Source organism: Paroedura picta, chromosome 4 (assembly GCF_049243985.1).
Source record: "Paroedura picta isolate Pp20150507F chromosome 4, Ppicta_v3.0, whole genome shotgun sequence".
Classification (NCBI taxonomy): domain Eukaryota; kingdom Metazoa; phylum Chordata; class Lepidosauria; order Squamata; family Gekkonidae; genus Paroedura; species Paroedura picta.
In genome coordinates, this window is record NC_135372.1 from 8,013,227 (window position 1) to 8,036,169 (window position 22,943).

The 22,943-nt window shown below is 48.6% G+C and overlaps 1 protein-coding gene across 2 annotated transcripts; it reads left to right on the forward strand.

Annotated features, from left to right (window-relative positions):
* The first annotated feature begins 1,738 nt into the window (after positions 1-1,738).
* LOC143834834 (radial spoke head protein 3 homolog B-like) lies at positions 1,739-19,646 on the forward strand. 2 transcript variants are annotated; one of them, XM_077331674.1, is made up of 9 exons: positions 1,739-1,946; positions 4,806-4,893; positions 7,251-7,392; positions 9,927-10,072; positions 11,050-11,253; positions 12,134-12,296; positions 13,797-13,883; positions 15,827-16,249; positions 18,213-19,646. In XM_077331674.1, exons 1-8 carry the CDS (start codon positions 1,816-1,818, stop codon positions 16,231-16,233), a joined length of 1,368 nt encoding a protein of 455 aa, XP_077187789.1. In that variant the 5' UTR covers positions 1,739-1,815; the 3' UTR covers positions 16,234-16,249; positions 18,213-19,646. The 2 variants fall into 2 exon arrangements, with proteins under 2 accessions (XP_077187789.1, XP_077187790.1); XM_077331675.1 differs by lacking the exon at positions 18,213-19,646 and adding an exon at positions 17,200-18,204.
* The last annotated feature ends 3,297 nt before the right edge of the window (positions 19,647-22,943 follow it).

A 22,943-nucleotide genomic window follows, 5' to 3' on the forward strand; every position in this document is an offset into this window, starting at 1 on the left:
GGGGGCAACCAGCATCAATCTCTGGGGCTTCCAGAGCAACAAAGAGGGCAATGAATTGGTTTCCCCCCATTTTTAAAATTTGGACCACTGCCTGGGCAACTGGGATTCTAAGGTAGCCTGCCTCTGAACTTGAAAGCTGTATTTCATTAACATGGCTGATGGTTTTATTAGGATATTTGGTGAATATATTTGGTGAACTTTGCTTCTGTGAAGGTCACAAATAGCATCCCTGAAGAAAATGGCTGCTTTGGAGGGGGGGGGGGATTCCGTAGATTCTACTCCACAAGACACTCTCCTCCCCAAATATCGCCCACTCCCAACTCCACCCCCAAAGTCTCCAGGTATTTCCCAACCTAGACCAGGCAAACTGGGGGGGGGTATTTTTTGCTCCTTTGGGGTGCATTAAACCACCTAGGAGTTGAGCAGCATGCATGGTTTCAAGGAATGTATTAGTATCTTTGCTTGAAAATGAGAGGGGCCTCAGCTCAGAGGCAAGGCATCTGCATGGAATGCAGAAAGTCCCCAGTTCAGTCCCCAGTATCTCCAGTTCACTCTGAGTAGTTAATCCAGACCTGGATGGAGCAAGGTTTAGTAGAAGGCAGCTTCATGCATGCTCCTACATATGTGTACAGGCAATCCTAGATACATGTGAACGGCAAACCATAGTGAGCTTAAATAATGATCAGGGATGCCAAGCTCCAGGTGAGATCTGGGATCCCCTGGAATTATGATTCATCTCCAGGCCACAGAGATCAGTTCCCCTGGAGAAAAGGGCTGCTTTGGAGGGTGGACTCCAGAGCGTTATTCGTCACAGGGGTCCCTTCCTGCCCCCAATCACAGGCACTTCCAGCTCCACCCTCAAAATCTCCAACCCAGAATTCTCAACCCGACTGGCAATTGTGATCAAGAGCAGCAGGCACGAATATGGAGGACCATTGGGATGCCAGCCTCCAGGTGGGACCTGGGGATCTCTTGGAATTATAGCTTATTTCCAAACAGCAGAGATCAGTTTCCCTGGAGATTATGGATGCTCTAATTTGCTTTAACTCGTGGTTCCATTAAGATTGCCAACTATGGATTTGGAAACACCTGGAGATTTGGGGGTGAAGCCAAGAATGGGCAGGATTTGGGGCAGGGTAGGGCCTCAGGGTAGTACAATACTATGAAGTCCCCCCTCCCAAGCAACCCTTTTTTCCAGGGGAATGGATCTCTGTGGCCTGGAGACGAGCTGGAATTCCAGGGGATCCCCAGGCCCCACCTGGAGGCTGACACGATCATTTTTTTAAAGCTTCTTGTGGTTTGCAATTCACACAGGGTTGGTAGCTCTGGATTGGGAAATACCTGGACACTTGGGAGTGAGCAAGATTTGGAGGCAGGCAGGGAGGAACCTTAGTGTAGAGCAATACCACGGAGTCCCCCCTTCCGAGCAGGGACGAGCTGTCATTCCAGGGGATGCCCAGGTGCCACCTGGGGACGGGCATCCCTGGGCTCCACCCGCAAAGACTCCAGGTATTCCCGACCCAGGGCTGGCAATCCTGCCACTCTCCCAGGTGAAGGGACCCCTGCTTCTTGCCTCGTCCTTCCCCCACTGATCTCTTCGTTAAAGCCCCCGTTAAAGCCCCCTTCAAAGCCCCCTTCTGGGTCACCCGCCCGTCCGCCCTGGGGAATGGCGCGCGCAGGCCCCGTTGCTAGGCCGCGGGATCCGTCGACGTGGCAACCGCTGCCGGGGCGCGCGGTCGGTCTCCCGTGGCAACGGTTGCCAAGGGGGAGCCTTCCGCAGGCCGGCGAGGCGAGGTAGGCCGCGGGGCAGCCAGCATGGCCTCCACTTCGGTCCTGCTCGCCCGCGAAGAGGCGGCGGCGCCCTCGGGCACTTACTCCTTCTGCAGCCGGCCCCGGGCCGTGCCCGCCAGGCGCCGATACCGGCGGGCCCTCGAAGCCACGGACCTGTGAGTAGCGCAGGGCAACGCGGAGGCGGTGCAAAAGCGCCCGCGGGATGGCGAGCGCGCTTTTGCAAAGCAGACGGACCCGCTTTTGGGGGACGGGCTGCGTGGGCGCGTGCATGTGCGAGCGCGTGCCTCTGCCTCTGAAGCAGGGGTGGACAAACAGTGGCCCTCCGGATGCCCATGGACTACAATTCCCATGAGCCCCTGCTGGCAGGGGCTCATGGGAATTGTAGTCCATGGGCATCTGGAGGGCCACAGTTTGCCCACCCCTGCTCTGAAGTTTGATCCCAGAAGGGGACCGACCCGCGACAGAGCAAGCATGCAGGGAAATGAGTCATGAAATGGGAAGGGATTGGGTTTTAGGGGTTGCCACCATCCAGGTGGCACCTGGGAATCTCCCGCGATTGTAGCTGATCACCAGGCTAACAAGATTTGTTGCCCCGGAGGTGTCCTTTGGAGGGGGGACACAACAGCACCGTTTCATCGAAGCCCCTCCTCTCCCCGTCCCAAATCCCACCCATTCGCGGCTCCCCCGCCAAAGTCTCCAGGTAGTTCCCAACCCAGAGATGGCAACCCTATGTGAACTGCAGATCTCCGTGAGCTTAAAATAATGGCTATGCCAGCGTGCAGGTGGGACCTGGGGATGCCCTGGAATTATTGCTCATCTCCAGGCAACAGATCAGTCCCCCCTGGAGTAAAGGGCAGCTTTGAAAGGCGGACTCTTGGGCATTTTATCCTGCTGAGGTCCCAAATCCCTCCCACTCCTGGCTCCACCCCTGAAGTCTCCAGGTAGGCCCCAAGGTGGGACCTGAGGATCCCCGGGAATTATAGCTCGTCTGCAGGTGACCGAGAAGTTCTTCTGGATAAAAGGGCTGCTTTGGAGGGTGGACTCCAGATCATTAGGCTCCACTGAGGGCCCTCCAACTTTCTTGATTGAGAGCCAGCCTGGTGTCATGGTTAAGAGCAGCAGGCACGAATATGGAGGACTCTTGGGATGCCAGCCTCCAGGTGGGACCTGGGGATCTCCTGGAAGTGCAGTTTATTTCCAAACAGCAGAAATCAGTTTCCCTGGAGATTATGAATGCTCTAATTTGCTTTAAAGAGCCTCTTGTGGCGCAGGGTGGTAAGGCAGCCGATATGCTGTTTGAAGCTCTGCCCATGAGGCTGGGAGTTCAATCCCAGCAGCCGGCTCAAGGTCGACTCAGCCGTCCATCCTTCCGAGGTCGGTAAAATGAGTACCCAGCTTGCTGCTGGGGGGTAAACGGTAATGACTGGGGAAGGCACTGGCAAACCACCCCGTATTGAGTCTGCCATGAAAACGCTAGAGGGCGTCACCCAAGGGTCAGACATGACTCAGTGCTTGCACAGGGGATACCTTTACCTTTAATTTGCTTTGATTGTAGCCAAATGGCTTCTGAATCCGAAGCCGACTTCGCTTAGAACAATAAATTAGCAGCAGAAAATCAAATGAAACCTCCTGTGGATGCATGGAAATCAGTGTGTGTGTGTTTGTGTGTGTGCGTGCGTGCATTTAATCGACTGATTAAAGATTATTTATTTTTCAAATTTCTATGCCACCCTGCCCCAGGGGCTCTGGGCGGCTTACAACATATCAAATACAGTTTGGTTATTATTAATTGTTAAAACCAATTTACTTGGAAACCCTGGAGCTCACCACCTTCTCTGCAGTGGTCGGGAGGGAGAATACAGTGAGGATATCGACTGTATGGTGCCTGGATGTTATTTTCTATCTATATCAACTTTTCTCAACTGTTTTACCATTGAGAACCCCCGACACATTCTTCAGGCTTCGAGAAACCCCAGAATTGGTGTGATCGTGCAGAATATGACCAGGAAGCATAGCTGTGGACACGCCCGCCTGGGGTCCCTCCCCTCCCAACCCCCTTCAGGCCCATCATTGGTCACTGGGGTGGGGGCCAGGTCAACAGGACCATATATGATCATATTGCCTGAAAAATGTTTAACAATTAAAAAATACTTTTTAAAACTAATTCATTTCCACCCATTCGGGAAACCCTTCCAGGGCTGTCAAGAAACATGGCCTAAGTTTGTGTAAAGGTAAAGGTAAAGGTATCCCCTGTGCAAGCACCGAGTCATGTCTGACCCTTGGGGTGACGCCCTCTAGCGTTTTCTTGGCAGACTCAATACGGGGTGGTTTGCCAGTGCCTTCCCCAGTCATGACCGTTTACCCCCCAGCAAGCTGGGTACTCATTTTACCGACCTCGGAAGGATGGAAGGCTGAGTCAACCTTGAGCCGGCTGCTGGGATTGAACTCCCAACCTCATGGGCAGACAGATTCAGACAGCATATCGCTGCCTTACCACTCTGCGCCACAAGAGGCTCTAAGTTTGTGTAGGGAGGCCATATGTTGTTGGAGTTCATAGCCTTGGCGGAACAGCTGTCGCACAGACCTTGCGGGACTGTTTTAAACCCGCAGGGCCCTGATCTCACTCGGAAGAGTGTTCCACCAGGCTAGTGCCAGCTCAGAGAAAGCCCTGGCTTTGGTTGAAGCCAGTTTCACTTCTCTGGGACCGGTGATATTTAGCAGATTTTGTGTGTTCCGGTGTAAGCTCCTCTGAGGGGGCATAGCGGAGGAGGCGGTCTGGTGGAGCACACTGCAAACACAGCTCACCAATCAAATCAAATCATCCCAATTCTCCCCCCCCCCCTCCAAAAAAAAAAAAGCTAAAGTGAGGAGAAAACCAGCAGGATAATGGCTGGAGACAGTGGGAAGTGAGATGATGATCAAGGTGTACCGTTTGGGTCTTATACAGCAGGGTTCTAAAACGCTTCTTTGAATTTTCCGATCCATTCACTTCCCCTTCATTTTGTGTACTGCAGGGATGAGGAGCCATACCACTATGCGAATCTTATGTACGAGAGGAGGGTGGTCCGGGGCAATACCTATGCCCTTCACGTGCTGCCGTGGGTAGGTTCTGCTGACCTTAGTTCTTACAGCACAAAATCCAAAAGACCCGTCAGTCGAAGAGTGGCAAAGCGAAGAAGAAGAAATGGACGAGGCATCAAAGCTGAAACCAAGAATCCAGCTTTATTATTTAAAAATCATCAGCCAAAATGAAATACTAGCATAAATGAATCATTTTCGAGAAACACTCCATCAAGTGGCTATTATATCTACATAAATAGACAATCATCAAATATAGTAAATATCTGTTCCACTTCATATTTCTGGTAAAGCCTAGTAGGAGGAGCTGGTCTCATGGCTTAAATGCCACTCAGCACTTAACACCCACTCAAGGCGGCTGTCCCGCCCCTGAGGGCCTCCTCCTCCAACTGGCTGGCCTGGCCAATTACCTTCCATCATGGAATCATAGAATCATAGAGTTGGAAGGGGCCATACAGGCCATCTAGTCCAACCCCCTGCTCAACGCAGGATCAGCCCAAAGCATCCTAAAGCAGCCAAGAAAAGTGTGTATCCAACCTTTGCTTGAAGACTGCCATCCCTCACCCCTGACCTCCCCCTCCTCCTTCCACTTCCCACAGAGGCTGCAGATCCCTGCCCTATGAGAGCTGCCCCTGCTGGTAAGTTCCCTGCCTGGGGACCTCCAGCCTGCAGGCTTTCCAGGTCCTGTGGGGAGGGAGAGGCCATCTGCAGAGTTCTTCCACCCACACCCCCCCCCCAATCTAGCACCCGTTGTATTCCTGAATTTGTCTCTAGTAATCTTATAATACATACAACTGTAATCTAGGAATCACGTGCACAATTGCAAAAGTTACAAAAATTACCTCCAATGGACAACTTTTTAATAGACGTGTCTCAAAACGCATTCAACCTGTATCCAATCAGTATTCACTTCTAAGAGCAAAATGGAATAAACAATCATAAAACAAGCTTTAACCCTTGCATTTGGACACAAATAATACTAATAAAAACATGCAATATTAAATATGCTCCACCTCCAGCATATCCAATAGAACAAAGTTTCAAAGAATTTTTCAAATCTTGTAATTTATTTCAAATTCTATAATGGGGGATAAACACGAGGCAGCCTGCCTCCTGAACGTATTCCCTAATTTCCAGTAGATGAGTCCCACGTGAAGTAGTGAGATTTTTGTAACTTGGTTCTTACTTTGATGTCTTGTCAGTTTCTTCTTCACCTGACCTTAGTATTTACAGCTTCTCTGAATACTAGTTGGGGGAAAAATCACACAAAAACCCACGATCTGCAGACATTAAGAAAGGATTTGCACATTGAATGTGGCTTTCATGGCTGGAGTCTTGGCTCTTGTGGGTGTAGCGATTAAGAGTGGCAGCTGCTAATCTGGTGAGCCATTCTGGATGACTTCGGGCTAGTCACAGTCCTGATAGTGCTGTTCTCACAGAGCAATTCTGTCAGAGTTCTCTCAGCCTCACCTACCTTGCAGGGAAAAGAAGGGAAAAAAGAAATTGTAAGACGCTTTGATATTCCGTCTGGTAGTGAAAAGCAGGGCATAAAAAGCCAGCTCTTCTTCCAAGCTGGTTGGCCGTGGCTTAGACATGACTTCAGCAGAGAGGGATTCCCACCGTGCTGTTTCCTACCTCTGAAGAAGCCAGCCACACTTACTTCCAGGGCACAGCCACACGGCCCAGAATACTCACAACAGTTAGACTTACCCATTGTGCTTGTGAAACTCACTGCTGCCTAAAGGGGGTGATGGAAACGAGTGGTGAAAGGGAATTAGATAGATTTCTGGAGGAGGGGCCGTATCCCAGTGGCTAACCATGATGGCTACTTGGAACCTCCGTAGTCAGAGTAGTCGGCCCTTGGAGATTGGTTACAGCGGGGGTGGCCAAACTGGCTCTCTGGATTGTAGTCCACGGACAGCTGGAGAGCCACAGTTTGGCCACTCCTGAGTTACAGCAACAGCTGGCATATTTGGCCTCCATGCCTCTTCTTGAAGGGCCTGCTGGCTGGGCAAAGTATAAATGTGATAGATCTTGGGAAATGGGTTGCTGGGCTTGAGGGATCTCTTGTCGGATGCAGCAGGAATCTTCTCTTAATTATGGGCTGGATATTCCAGAGCTCTTAAACCGTGACAGCTTCAATGGAACCTCCACATTCTGAGGCAGTCTACATCTGAGCATCATTGACATGGTATGAAGAAATAAAACAGAGGGAGCAGGTTCCCCCCCCCCTCAGTGAGAGGATTATGTTGAAGCAGTAGATAGAGAGCTGTGTGTCTCAAAGTGGCTTATGATGCTGTCAAGAGTTCTCCGGAATCTGAAAGGGCTAACTAGAAACGAATGAATGAAATCCCCCAACCATGCCTTGCATCACTTTCCAGAGCGGCGAACCCGACCCCGTGGAGCTCCAGAAGCAGCGGGAGGCCCACCGCAAAGCGCTGGCGAGGAAACGTGCCCAAGAACAGCTGAAGACAAGAACCCCGGAGCCTTTGGAGGGCAGGCGGCATGTCAACGTGCAGACAGGTAGGGTGCCGAACAGCTGATGTGCTGACTCCCCTACCCCTAGCCACTGAGCAATAATTGTTTGCTTATTCATTCATTCATTCATTCATTCATTCATTCATTCATTCATTCATTCATTCATTCATGCATTCAGTTTCTAGACCGCCACTCTCAGCAACAGCCGTCTCATGGCGGTTTACAGAATATAAAGCCAATAAAATTACCATGTAATATATATAAAGGTAAAGGTATCCCCTGTGCAAGCACTGAGTCATGTCTGACCCTTGGGGTGATGCCCTCCAGCGTTTTCATGGCAGACTCAGTACGGGGTGGTTTGCCAGTGCCTTCCCCAGTCATTACCATTTACCCACCAGCAAGCAAGCTGGGTACTCATTTTACCGACCTCGGAAGGATGGAAGGCTGAGTCAACCTTGAGCCGGCTGCTGGGACTGAACTCCCAGCCTCATGGGCAGAGCTTCAGACTGCATGTCTGCTGCCTTACCACTCTGCACCACAAGAGGCTCTTGTAATATACATATTACAATGTAAACACATGAAACCCTATACAGATTGATGGCGGCCTAATCAATTACTTGCCCCTCCTGAATCCCAGCCTCTTTGGTCGTATATAGATGACCCTAGGCGATGTTAGACCGGGGGTTCTGATCGTTAAAAAGTAGGGCAGGATCCTCAGTTTGATAACTCCGGACTCTGCTACAGCCGCAACCAAACGCCTGGCATACACCCCTGTCTTGTCTCTTGGCTCAGTGTTGAAGCCTTTCACCAACCCACATGGCCCTTTCATGGGCTCTAGGGCGGATGGTTGGATCCACCCCATTGTTACACCTGTGTGGATTGCAAGGCTCACAGGAGGGTCACGTTTCTCTTGTTCCGGAACCATGATCAATACTTAGAAAGCCCTTTCTAGCTAGGTCAGGTCAAGCCCAAACTTTATCCAAGCTCAGTGCCCGAGAAGTGCAGGGTGGTCCGGTGGAAATAGGAAAGGCGGGAGGGGGGATCGGACAGACTACCCAGCCTTGGCAGGCCTTCTGTTCATATGGAGCCATGTGGCAATGTATTTAAGATATGCTGATGGTGCTTCCATTTCTTTGATGTAAAGATTTTGGGGCATTTCCGCATATTGTTAAAAATAGCGTTACACCAGCTGAGTGGCATAACGCTACATAAAATCGTGCCTCCCAGCCCCTCGCATTTTTTGCTGTCTCACTCCTCTCAGCCATCATTTCACACTTCTCCCCCTCCACAAGTACTGCTGGAAATGGCGGAAGAGAGCAACGTGATTCTCCTCCGCTTGTCAATCAAGCCAAGCAGCCAGTCCCCTTTCTTCATGCTTTAAAGGGCCAGCGAGGCACGCTAATTTTTAAAAATTCAATAGTTCTCCATTGAATTGCCTATGCATCTAATCATAGATGCCTAGTGCTTCTTTATTGACTCCTTTTATGGAATCACGAGTCATGCTTCTTTTAAAAATAAATCTTGTTCCTGATTTTTTTTTGGGGGGGGGGAAGCTTAGAGAAGTATGCTTTGTGCTACAACTTTGTGGGGGATTTTTCCTCCCTGCACAATTGAATGCCTCTTCATTGCCAAAGGCAATTTCCTTTAAAAAACAAAACAAACTCCTGTTCCCGGGAGAAGGGAGAGGGAAGCGGGTGTGAGGGCGGGACATTGGAGGCGGAGATAGCGCATCTTCGCCTCCATAATTTTTTGTTTCCTGGTGGCCTGCTGGTTGCTCTTCATTAGCTAGCACTACATGGGTTGGTGAATCCACATTTGGGGATTCACCAACTAGCGCTTTAAAATGGAGAGCGTAGCCGACTGTTTATCCTCAGACACTGCATGTTGGCGACGTCATGTGGAGGGGCCAGAATATAATGACAATGAAAGGTAAGTATCTCACTATTTTTAAAGGGTGCAGAAATCCCTGTAGAGTTGGAAGGGGGCACCCAGGCCATTTAGTCCAACACCTGCTCAGTACAGGATCGGCCTCACGCACCCATTGCAATTCAGCCCTTCCATTCCCCACCCCCAAGCAGCTCATTGTGCTGTATGTGGAAACCGTTTCACTTCTAGGATTTGGGGGGCAGTCTTGTGCACCTTTGATCAGTCCAGTTAATGTTGGCAGAGGAATCAGTGCATGAGCCAAGAGTCCGCTCAGTGCTTCTCGGATGACCCCTCCAAAGGGACTGCAGTTGCGGGTGGTCTCGGGGCCCTGACAGATGCTCAGTCTTTGCCCCCTTCTGGAACTACTTCGGTTTCCCATTCCATGGCCAACACTTTGTTGCCCACTGTGAATAGTTGAATTGAGCAGCTATTGGGCTGGATCCTATGAACTTCCCCCATTACATCTTCCTTCTTCAGTGGAGCGTGACTCTTTCCAAGGGGGAAGAATTGTTCTTTTTGAAGGAAGGGAGGGAGGCTTGGTGGGAGGGAGTCATGGGATCCAACCCCCATGGAATCGAATTGCTTATGCTGTAATGGGTGTAACCAACAGAGGAAAACAAACTATGCAAACAGCAGCTGTGCCACCTTTTCAGAATTATACCTGGAAGAGCTGGCTGACCGCATCGTGGAAGTTGACATGGAATGTCAGACGGATGCATTCTTGGACCGACCGGCAACACCCCTCTTCATTCCTGCGAAGTCTGGCCGAGATGTAGCCACGCAAATATTGGAAGGAGAGGTATTGCAATCCCTGAGTGGAAAGGTTTTTTTTAAAAAAAAGTGGAATCTTGGGAGAGGATCATTTGGGCTGATCCCAATGGGAAATGCTGGAAGTTAGGATTAGAATACAGCTGATACACAACCGAACACCTTCATATAGTAGCCATACAAGGGAGAAGGCTGAACTGGAACCCTGGTCTCTAACATACTAGATTGGGGTCCCCAACCTTTTGGAGCCTGTTAGCACATTTGGAATTCTAACATGGCATGTTGGGCGCAGGGATAAAATGGCTGCCACAAAATGGTTACCTCAGGAGGCGGAGCCAGGCGTAAAATGAGTGCCACAGTTTACCTTAGCAACACATGAAGACTCTTATGCTGTGGTAGCAGCTGCTGCCAAAGCAACATTTCAAAACATCTGCGCAGCCATTCAAATGCCCAATAATCAGAAGCCTTGCCCGGCAATAGCCCTACTTGGCCCTGCCCAAGCATGGTCTGGGAGTGGCGGTCAATAAATCGAAATATAAATAAACTAGGGGCAAAGCCCGTTGCATTCAGGAATACAACAGGCACTAGATTTGGGGGGTGGGGGTGGGTGGAAGAACTCTGCAGATGGCCTCTCCCTCCCACCCCCAGGCCCTGGAAAGGTTGCAGGCCGGAGGCCCCTGGGAAGGGAACTCAGCAGCAGGGGCAGCTCTCACACAGCAGGGATCTGCAGCTTCCTAGCCTCTGAGCCTTAGCTTCCAAGATCAGATGAGGCTGGACTAGCCTGGGACCTTCCATGTCAAGGTTATCAACTGTTATACTGTTTCTTTCTTTCTTTCTTTCTTTCTTTCTTTCTTTCTTTCTTTCTTTCTTTCTTTCTTTCTTTCTTTCTTTCTTTCTTTCTTTCTTTCTTTCTTTCTTTCTTTCTTTCTTTCTTTCTTTCTTTCTCTTTCTCTCTCTCTCTCTCTCTCTCTCTCTCTCTCTCTCTCTCTCTCTCCCTCCTTCCCTCAGCTGTTTGATTTCGACATTGAAGTCAAGCCAATGCTTGAAGTTTTGGTTGGGAAGACCATTGAGCAGGCTCTGCTGGAAGTCATGGAGGAGGAGGAGCTGGCCAACCTGCGGGCACACCAGTATGCCTTTCAGGAACTGCGCTGGGCAGAGCTGGCAGAGGTGCAGCGCCTGGAGGAGCAGGAAAGACGCCACCGGGAGGAGAAGGTAACCGTGGTTCTTAACATTATTGTTATTATTTGATTGATAGACCGCTTCTCTCCTCAAGCAGGCTTGGGATGGTTTACAGCTTTATTAAAAAATTCATAATTGAAATTTAAAACATCTTACAGTTTAAACACCTCTCTCACCCCCACATTGGGGAGTTAGAAGAGTTGCTTCGCTAGCAGGATGGTGGGATAATCAGATGAATCTGATTAGAAGAATCAGTCTATTGTAAAATGATAACTGATCAGTTCTATTGTTTGGAAAAAGAGCTCTTTTTTTTTTGTCCCCCACTTTTTAAAGTCCAGCTTTCTACTACCCGGAGAAGTCTGAAAGTGGCTTCCCATCTCCTTCCCTTCCTCTCCCCACAACAGACACCCTGGGAGGGAGGTGAGGCTGAGAGAGCTCTGATGGAATTATGACTGTCCCACGGTAGCCCAACTGGCTGCATGTGGATGAGTGGGGAATCAAACCTGGTTCTGCAAACTGGCCGCAGCTCTTAAACACTACATCAAGCTGGTTCTTTGGAGAATGGCATTTGATTTGAGTCTCTCCTGTGCTTTAAACTGGTTTGGGGATCCCTCCTGCAGCCTCGTCTTGTACAGACAAAGGTGGTGAGTTTTTAAATTCACCCGTGGCAGAAAACAGGTTAGATCCCTCAGATTCATTTTGTGAGCATTAGTACAGTTCCCCGGTACAAAGAACTTGCCTCTGATGCATGAAAATCTTCAAGCTTCAGCAACTGGAAGAGAGCTTTGGGATCAGAGTCAAGAATATTAGACCAGACTTGCACGGACTCCCCTTTGTTTGTGGGGCTAGAGGGAGGTGGGAATGTTGACACTGATAATTGTTCTAAAGCAAGAGGCTATTCTGTTCTTTACAGAATAATCGTAAGAAACAGCAACTGGAATTCCTGCAGAAGGAGAAAGAGACCTCTGAGAAAATTGCAGCTCGGGCATTTGCTCAGCGGTACCTGTCTGACCTCATTCCTTCCGTCTTCGGTAGCCTTCGGGATAGTGGGTATTTCTTCGATCCAGTGGAAAGAGGTATGTGACCATAAAAAGTAACTGCCTTGTGTGATCAACGCCTTTTCCCTGGGCTTGATACTTGTCCTAAATAATATGTAGAACAGGCTAGTCTTACTTGATGCTATAATTTAAAGTCCAGCATTACTAGAGTTTTCTTGGTTGAGATTTTCCACCAAGATTTCCACGATTTCTAATAGATTAGAAGTGCATCTGGTGTCTTCCTGCCCAAATGATCACATCAATATTTGAAGAATCGGATTGAGAAAGACTGTTTCATGTATCGTTGACTAGTTTTAATGTAAACCGCCCTGAGCCTTCGGGGAGGGCGGTATATAAATCTAAATGAATGAATGAATGAATGAATGAATGAATGAATGAATGAATGAATGAATGAATGAATGAATGAATGAATGAATGAATGAATGAATGAGAAAGTAAGCGGAGCTCTGCCTGTTTTGAATTTAGGGCTGAACTCCGTGGTAGAGAAGCCCTGGTTGGCCAGGGCATCAGTTCTTGGTTTTGAGGCTTCAAAGGGGAATCCCTAACTTGCCTTAAAGGGGAAGCCCTAACTTTTCTCAGCAGAAGCTCAAGAAGCCTAAATTTCTCTCAGTAGAGATTTGCCTCTTGTTTTTTTTCTCCCTCCTCTGCTATCTGCAATTCCCCCCCCCCCCCCCGTTCAAGAAAAGAAAGAGGCTCCTGCTGCGCTTGGCTCCCCCCTCCCCTTCTGAGTGTCCCTAACCATGTGCAGAACACTTTTCTGTTTTAATTGGGGGGGGGGAGGGAGGAAGACCAGAGTTCGAATCAATCTGGATTCAGCAGGATCCACAACGGAATAAACAAAGTGAGTGCAGATTCACCCCAGGTCAGGGTAGATGGCCGCTGTGAGCCCCCCCTTTGATGCTTTTCTGCTTTTCAGCATGGGGGACTGGCTCCATGACCTGGTTTGCATGCAGCAGGTCCCAAGTTCAGACTCACAAACTGTGAAAGAAAGTCATGCTTTGGTCTCTAAACCTAGACACAGGCTCATGGAGAGAGGGTCAGATATATGGCCCATTTCCACGCACATTGGATAATGCACTTTCAGTATGCTTTTGCAGCTGGATTTTCCTGTGCAAAACAGGAAAAGCTACTTATAAAGTACATTGAAAGTGCATTATGTAACGTGTGCGTAAGTCCACATTGCCCTGTCTTTAAATGAACTTTAAAGGATATTTGGGTCAGATCTCATTGCTCTGTTCTAGGGTGTCCTCCTTCAGGGCAAAGAGCCTTCTGATAAAAGAGCCTCTTGCTTCAGGAAGCAGTGCCTTGTAATCCCACAGGATTGAAGCCATTCTGTTCTGCATTTATCCTTGACAACTGGTTTCGAAGGACCGTGAAGCAAACAAGTGCCCGTTCCTTGGAGGTTAACAATATTCTCCAGTTCTGGAGGACTTAAATTGCACCAAGCGCCTGTATAGGAATGTCAGGAATGTAGAATTAAATGGTTACATTCATATTCTGTTTTCTTGCATGCCACAGATATTGAAATTGGATACTTACCGTGGTTGATGGACAAAGTCGAAGAAAGCATCGAGAAGCGGGTTCTGGGAGCTATCATGACAGACAGTAAGTTAACTATTTTTTTGACTGCTGCTGGGAGTATATTAGGGCTCTACGGGAACACAAAGAAACTTGTTGTTGTTGTTGTTAACAGTGGCCATAAAAACTCAAAACTCCAACCATTCTCCTGCTGTCAAACTCAGTAGGCCTCCTTTGGCCTAGTGCTTCAGAAGGTCCCAGTAGATCTTCCTCATCCCAGCCTCAACCAAATGCCTGGTGGAAGAGCTCCATCTTGCAGGCCCTGCAGAACTGTGATAGTTAGCAATTCCAGGAGCTCATTCCACCAGGGAGAGGCCAGGACAGAGGTGGCTGTTCATAGGAGTTTAACAATTTTACTAACTTGAGCAATATTTACATGTTATAACTATGATGTTTTAATTGTCCTTAAGCTGTCCTTAGTCTTGTGGGGGGGATAGCATAGAAATGTAATAATAAAATAATAGTAATTTGCTTTGACATTTAAAATTGAACAATGGATTAGAAATTTCCCGACATAAAGCTCGGGTAATCAACCATAGTTAATATTTCAGGATAACCCAATTTCCCATCATTCCAGAATTCTCATTTATGCCGCATTCCCTGAATTTCTGTATCACCAGATGAATTTCTCAAATTAATTCTTGAAGGTAGTGATATCGGTCTGCAGTAGAACAGTTAATAATAATAATTTAATTTTTTTAAACCACACTTCCTAATACTCAGGGCGGCCAACGACATAGATTTCACAATCAATAAATTACAAAATCAAATATAAATACCATAAAGCCATCATACTTCTGTAGCCTCCAAATAGATCGGGGTTTTGTTTTGGGGGGGTTCATGTCTGATCTTTGAAGGCAGGTCCTCTCTCCATTTGTGGCAGTAAGGCCAGCACTTCTTGCAGGTCCACCAGGGCCCTGATCGTAGATTTAAGTTAGGCGTAAATCCAATATTTCCACAGGTATTTAACACACACATGCACAAGCACCCAGAATCCAGTTTCACAGGGATGGACCTTTTGCACAGAGTATGTACAGGAGAGGGTTGGTGGGCAGCAACATGGAGGGAAGTGACATTGCTGACATAACCGCATCACTTCTGGGAACAGCCTGGAAGTGACAACAGGTAGCTCCAGAAATCGCTGGAGACTGTCAGACGTTGCAATAACTCACAACTACCTTCTTAAGAATAGTAAGGTTTATTGAGAAGCACTTCATACATCAAGACTGGTGAAGTCAAATCTGGTTTGCAGCCAGATTTGGTTCTACTTATCAATACATTTCTCCCGCCCAAAGCTTGAAAGTTCCCAAGGGAGGGGAGAGAGCAAGAGGAGACACATGCAATTAAAAACAGTGTTGCTTTCACATGGCCTTGGCTGTCTCCACTCTTGATAGCGAAACCAGACCCAGCCGAGAGGCCCCCACTGGAACACATTCAGAGATAATGAGTACAATAACATATATTTCACTTTCTACTAGTTAGCATGATTACAGAACCTAGAGCATCCAGGCACCCAGCAATTAAACTGTCATGGAAGAACTTGGGCTAATAAACTCGGGCTAATTTATGACAGGGTTTCTATAATCCTGACAGTCACTCTATGGTTAGCCCCATCCAGTGCAGAGGTGAGCAGAGGTAATTGTCATAGGAGACAGTTGGCTAGAGGCTTCCTGCCATAGTTGGCTTTCCATCATAGCTGAGAAGTTCACTGGCAGTCTTCAAGCAAAGGCTGGATACACACTTTTCTTGGATGCTTTAGGATGCTTAGGGCTGATCCTGCGTTGAGCAGGGGGTTGGACTAGATGGCCTGTATGGCCCCTTCCAACTCTATGGTTCTATTCTAAGTTCCCTTGGAGTGTCTGCAAAATGTGGTGTCTTTAGCAAACCAGATGATGGCCACTTTTTAAGGGATATTATTGATGTTTCATGCTGCATTAACTTTAATGCAACGTCATACATTCCCTTTGCAGACTTAATTCGTGACATCATGAAAAAGCGGCTGGATGGTTTCGAACTGGGGCCTGAGCCACCAGAGTCTGACCAACCAAAAGAAGTCATCCCCGCTCCCGGCGAGGAAGCCGTTCGCGTACCCTCCGTTGAGGTGGTTCTAAAGACTGAGGCCTCGGACCATTTGGAAGGTTCAGCTCAGCCGGAAACCTCGGAGCACGCGGAAAGTTCAGCTCAAGTGGAAAGTTCAGCTCAGCAAGAAACTTCGGATCAGGCGGAAGGCCCAGCTCAGCCGGAAGCCTCGGATCAGGCGGAAGGCCCAGCTCAGCTGGAAGCATCGGATCAGGCGGAAGGCCCAGCTCAGCCGGAAACCTCGGATCAGGCCAAACCAGCAGAAGAGCTGGAAACCAAGGAGGCTGAACCCCAGTGAAGAACAAAGATATCAGGTAAGGGGTAATAAGAAGAACCAGCCAAGAAGGGGAACGAGATGTTTCTTACGTTGAAGGGTATCTGGAAGGGTCCTCGTGAAATATGTAGCTTGTCAAAACACAGACTGGCAAGTGGCAGCTACCAGGCAACCACAGACTAGAGATGCTTGTTATTTTCTACCTGATCTGCATGCAAAAGGTCTCAGCATAAGTCTCCAGAATCTCAAGGTACAAGATCATGGAGTGCAAGCAGGGCTGGTTATCCTTGTAGCACATGCTATGGGCCCTGCGTTTCCAGGCCCCACACGGGGTGCCTTCCCCCCCGCCTTTTTCTCTCTGTAAGGACAGTCAGGAGGACACCCCTTTCCACTGCAGAAGGTCCTTCCACCTACAGCCTTGCTGCTCCCACTGCAATTGTACTCTGCTAGGCCCCCACAAGCCCCCAAACTGGCTCTGTGCTACAGGCCCAGCAAATCCTTAAACCACTCCTGGGAACAAGTCCTAGGAAAGACCTTTCTGTACCTGAAGAGCTGCCACTCCGCAAAGGAGCTAGCTCAGGGGTAGTCAAACTGCGGCCCTCCAGATGTCCAAGGACTACAGTTCCCATGAGCCCCTGCCAGCGTTTGCTGGCAGGGGCTCATGGGAATTGTCATCCATGGACATCTGGAGGCGCCGCAGTTTGACTACCCTTGAGCTAGATCAGTGATTCCCAAAGTGGGCGCTACAGCCCCTGGTGGGGGCTGCAGCGATCCAGGGGGACGGTGATGGGCCACAGGTGCATTTGAGGGCGATGAATAACTGTAAGGGGGCGGTGAAAGCATAAAAGAAAGAAGAGAAGATTTTAAAAAATTAATTTCCAGGGGGCGCTGAGTAATATTTTTTCTGGAAAGGGGGCAGTAGGCCAGATAAGTTTGGGAACCACTGAGCTAAATGGACCAACGTTTTTCTCTTGCCTGTTTTTTTTTCAGTTACATGTTTCTGTGTAAAATGGATAAGTATATCTCTATTTTAGAAGAGGACGTTGGACTCAGTCCTGCAGGATCGTTTCACCCACGGCGGCCCTTCCCTCCAAGGAGCTTTTCCCACCCCTACAACATCAATGAGTGGCCACCGGGAGGCTGATTATCTCTTTGCTGACATTCCCCTCGCCTTGCCACTAGATGTCAGCCCAAACCAGAGCTCCCAGGGCCCAGGAGGCAAAAGGTCTTTACTCTCAAACCCCCCTAACAGACCACAATCCTTTTACCAGGACTAGCTGCAGTGACCCAAAACAGCGCCAGCTTTTGAGTCCGCCAGAATTCTTCCTCTGTGTGGACGATATAAAATTTAAAAAGAGGGGGGACGGTTTCAGGCCTTTTTATGTATTTACTAGCAGTAAGGCTCGTTGTATTTCTGAATACGACAGGTGCTTATACTCCAGCCAAGTTACTGGTTTTCCAGAGGGCATATAGAGGAGACAGAGAAGAATGGAGTTGATGGGCTATAGTTTGATTCAATTTATCAGCCAGATGAGCAAATCTCTGTGCCGAAGCCGCCACTGGAGGGTCGAGCAAACCTTAAGCATCGAAACAACTCTCCTCTTCCCAGTTTATCCCTTCTTTTTGAATTGGTGGGCCCTGTTCATCTCAAAAGGAAGCTGATGCGTATTATGAATCCTCCCCCGTTCTGTTTTTAATCCTCCCAAATGCAGAACACACTGCTGAAAGCAATGCTTCTTCCGATGCAGCCCAGCCTCTGATTGTGCAGAGATCCTTTTTGCGGATAGTTCTAACGCCGTCTTGAACCTCCGACACAAAGAAACGTAACACAGCTACATAGACAGCCCCAGGAAGACTGCTTTTTGGCAGGGCTTTCCATTGGGCGGGGAGATGAAAATGGCCTGAAATAATCAGAAGCTGGGGCAGAGACTGCTGTTTATTCCTTTCTAGAAGGGGTGGAATGACGTCAGCGGCCACAGCTGAACTTTGCCATGTCTTTACAGGGGCCACGGAGAACACAAAGACTTGGCACCAGCACTGCTGCGAAAAACCACCGAAAAACCATGGCATTTAATTAAACGTGGCAGGCGGGTGATTAAACTGGATGTGAGGAGTTCTGGACATTTTTGCAAGATCCATCTGCGTCAACTCGATGTAAAACAAAATTATTTCTATATTCCTTCAATAAATAGGTGTTAGGGGGTTTATTGCATTCTCGTTCAAGGAGCTTGCGTGGCCTGATTCGCTACATGCAATCCAGCCAAAGTTAGCTGGGGATTGATTCTCATGGAGGAATCCATTGGATCGCCATTCCGTTGGATGCAATAAGCAAGCTTTTGCCGGGTTGTTGGTTTCTTGGTTTTCGCAAACGTTTTCTTGGCTTTGATAAGATGTTTCCACTGAATAGGGTGTAAGATGTTCCTTTCCTGACAGTTAAAAGACGTTGTGTTTGTATTTTGTTGAATGCTAGAGCTTGGCCCAGTTTTTCTACAAATATACTTCTGTATCTATAGATAATAGCTTAGGATAACTCTGTTTTTTTTTTCCTTCAGTTGCATTTGAAGTCTGATTTGTTCATGACTTGAGCACTGATTGAAAAATGCCGTTTTTAAATATCTGTATCTATATGTTATTTTTCCAGCGTAAGACTAAAACCACCGAGGAGGTGTCGGGGTATGTCTGCCTGCCCCTATTCAAAGAACGCTGTATGTTCCATGTTAGCAAGTTCAGTTCATTATGGTCCCCACGGTGGCCAGAATGCGGGGGGGGGGGGGGATAACCTCTCAGTCTGCTTAGCTAAGGGGTGGCACCGTTTTCTCTTGTCAAAGGAAGGCTCCTTGCTTCAGAAGACACACTGCTGTTACCTGACTCAGGAAGCCCCCTGTATTCTGGGGGGCACATCTGATTCCCCCCTTTCCCTCCCAATTTGCAGCTGTATCACAAGCCAGTATTCAGATCTGTATTCCCGACCCTAGAAATAAACAAGTCATACTAAATTGCAAATTCCGCCACTAAAACCTTTCAGTTGTTAAAACCTGGTGCGGTAATTGTTGCATTACAATCTGCTGCTGTTGTTGATTTGGGGACCAAACTGCTTAGTCTGGAAATATCTTTGATTGCAGTTCCTCAGTCGATCACTTCCAAATAGGCATGCGGAGCGATATATGTATGTAGGCATGTACATGATGGAATTCTCCTTTGTTTTGAAAATTCCCTGCCTGGGGCCACTTAGCACATGAAAAGGCACTATTGTGGCCCGCTCTTTTGATGACTGTTTTCTGTACGTGGGGCTTCAGTCACACACTGGGGCATTCGGCCGTGTTCTGCTTCTGAATGTGAAGCTCGGCTTTGATAAGGAATCTAGCGTTAAACGTGTTTGTCTCGACCAAAATATATTTTGTGTGTACCGACAATAAAGAGGATACCACAAAAAGATCCACAGCTGCATTGTAAAGTACGTCGCCACCTTTTTCAGTCATGAAGATCTGGTAATGAAGCTGCAGTGGGTTGCCAGCCTCCAGGTGAGCCCTGGGCTCTTCCATAATTACAGCTGATCTCCAGACTACAGCAATCAGTTCCCTTGAAGGAAATGGCTTTGTGCTCGGAGTGTGCTACCCAGTTGGAGATCCCTGGCCTGAGGGAGGCACGCCTGGCCTCGACCTGGGCCAGGGACTTTTCAGCCCTGGCCCCGACCTGGTGGAATGAGCTCCTGGAGGAGCTGCGGGGCTGCAAAACGGAGCTCTTCCGCCAGGCCCTTGGGTGAGGCCAGGGTGTGTAAGATCAGGACCCCGCCCTGAGTTGGCCGGAACATCAGTCTACTTAGGCAGCCTCCAGGGATGGGTGTTCGGATGAGTCTGTGAGCTGAAGGGAGAGAACTTGGTTGCGGCCTGGGGAATGGGTTATTAAGTTTGAATGGGGTGGGGATTTGTTTTTAACTTTTATGAAGTTTGTATGAGGATTTTAGGTTGTAACCCACCACGAGTCATCCAGTGAAAGTAGCAGGATAGAAAAAGAAATATAAATAAATACACAAACATGAAGAAGAAGTCCTAGGCATTTTGTTAGTTTTCTTATATTCCTTATAATTAATCTCCTGGCAAGAAGTACACTCCATCATTTGGGGTGTAGTCCACAAGCAAAAATATTAGAGTAGGAATTTGCCTCCATTTTACTACTTTATTGAAACCATTGACCCTTGAGATTAATTAAAGGAGAACAATAATTGGGACCTGCTCAAATGCCTTACCAAAGCAGGGTACAAGCAAGCCACATCTTCGAAGGTGACATTTCAGATCACGGGAAATCAGGAAATCCATAGGATCGGAGCAGCAGTAGCAAATTTCAACAGCGCCCTCTTTCTCCCTCTCCTCCAGCATACTGGGGTTGGGATAGTTATTGTTATCCGCCACGTCTCTATTTCTGTGTTTTTGTATTATGTATGGGGTTTTATAGGGGGTTTTATTGGGGTTCTGTTGTAACTCATCTCGAGCCTACAGGGAGAGGTGTGTGATAAATACAATAATAATAATAATAATAATAATAATAATAATAATAATAATAATAAATTCCCCTTCCCATATTTATCAGATTCCAGAATCGTTTCCCAACAATAGCTGGCCAGCCAACATCCAGCTAAAAAGATCTCTGCAGAGGACTGGAATGACCTTTCAACCCTTGCCAGTTAGAAGAATTCATCCCAGTTTCGGGCAGCTCCTCCTACTCTTTAAGCAAGATTGTGGTCACAGTGTGACATCACTTCCAGGGGGGAGGGGGGAACCTGTAAGTCAGAGGTAGTCAAACTGCGGCCCTCCGGATGTCCATGGACTACAATTCCCATGAGCCCCTGCCAGTGACTCCCCCTGTTGTAAGTGATGCCATGCCTCTCTAGGAATCACTGAAAGCTCTATGGGAATTCACCCCAGCCAGTTAGGGGGGTGGGGTAAACACACACACACACACACACACACACACAAACCATCCTCCATCCTCCTGGAAAAGCCAACAGTACTCCCTGTATATTTTTATAACTCTGAGCAAATAAATGGACACTTTAATGATGTGGGGGGTGATGAAAAACACAGGTTGGTGAAAGAATTACTTAACAGCGATAAACACTGTTATGGCTGAGAGTAACATTGGTACAAACTTTTTTGTCTCAAGATACAGAGTTTAAGCATAAACATGGGAGATTATGATTCTACCCTCTACTCAGTATCTTGAATTTTGGTTTTTTTCCCCTGTGAAATGTTGCCAGATAAGAAAATGAAATGGATAGCTTTACAGTGCCCTTTGAAAGCTCTGTGGAGCAGGATATTTGGAAAACTGTCCAGTTCTGGCTGTCCAAAGGGATAGCTCGGAGACGCAAAAGACGGAGCTCATCTGTTCAAGAGTTCCAGTTGTCTTCCTTACAAGGAAAAACGGGAGCGCCGCTAAGCCATTTTTATCCTGCCTCTCCCCTCGAGGGTCTCATGGTGCCACACAGGGCTCTTCTGCTGACCTCCATTTGACCCCACAATTCCTCTCTGAGGCAGGTGAGGCTGAAGGTGAGTTGTCCAAGGTCAGTTAGCAAGTGACATGGGTGGAGAGAAATTCGGACCCCGGTCTCCCTGGTTATAGCCCGACTCCCTACCTACGGCACCCCACGGGCACAGCCACAAGACCTGAACTGATTTAAGACCCAGCCGTGATGGGAACACGTGAACCTGCCTTATTCTTAGACTAGAAATAAAGCCCGCTGTGAAGGGAAATACAGCGGGCGCTAGTGCGTGGGGAGGAAGAATGTAGTGAAGGAAGGTAGAAGAGGGGAGAGGGAGTGGGAGGGAGAAAGGAGGGGAAGAGGATTTTGCAGGGATGGATAGAAGGGAGAAGAACAGGAAGGGATCAAGGAATTAAGAGAGGAAGTAAGTGAGAGGGAGAGACAGAGAGAGAAGAAGGAGATGGAGAAAGGGAGGAAGGAAAGAAGGAAGGAAGGGAAGAAGGCAGGCAGGGAGGTAGATAGAATGGGACGGGAGAGGGTATATGTGAAGGGGCGGGTTGGCAGGGGGGAAGTGAGAGGGAGATGGCAGTGTGTGTGTGTGTGTGTGTGTGTGTGCGTGCGCGTTTGTGTGGGTAAAAGGTGTGTGTGTGTGTGCGTTTGTGTGGGTCGGGAAGGGAGGGTTAAGGGAGAGGTGAGGTGGGTTGGGCAGAGGAAAGAGCAGTGTGTGGGTGTGGGTGTGGGTGTGTATGTTGGGTGGACTTCTGCCGGGCCCCGGGGAATCCGGGGGCCAGCAGAAGCCTAAGAAGGATGGTGGCTTGTTCCGGGGCCAGGTGCACCCTCGCGGCCACGAAGGAGCGCCTGGGTCCGGCAGAAGCCTCGTGAGGAAGGGTCCCGGGGCGGGAAAGGGGAGGAGGGTGGCTGGAGGACTCACCAGGCAGGCAGTGTCTTCTGTCTGTGCGGTGACTCCCCAGCCAGGGCAAGCGAGGCTTGGGCAAGCGGCCAATGGGGAGCTGCGCTTTGCAGCTCCCCATTGGGCGCTTGGCCGTGGATGGACACTTGGGGGGACCAATCAGGAGCCGCAAAGCGGCTCCTGATTGGTCCCCCCCCCCGAGTTTTTATCCCGGACAGGGCCCGCCCTAACTCCTCCCCACTTGCCCTTACTTTTTTATTCCTCCCACTCCTCCAGAGCGGGGGGGGGGGGGGTAAAGATTATTGATCCAACGAGGTCAGCAGTGTCTCTCCATAATCACATGGAGCT

Bases quoted from the DNA above. Each gene is read 5' to 3' on its own strand.
- LOC143834834 (XM_077331674.1), top strand. From the start codon at position 1,816: ATGGCCTCCACTTCGGTCCTGCTCGCCCGCGAAGAGGCGGCGGCGCCC. The intron at 11,254-12,133 runs GTAACCGTGGTT...TGTTCTTTACAG, and splicing joins GACGCCACCGGGAGGAGAAG to AATAATCGTAAGAAACAGCA. The intron at 12,297-13,796 runs GTATGTGACCAT...TGCATGCCACAG, and splicing joins CTTCGATCCAGTGGAAAGAG to ATATTGAAATTGGATACTTA.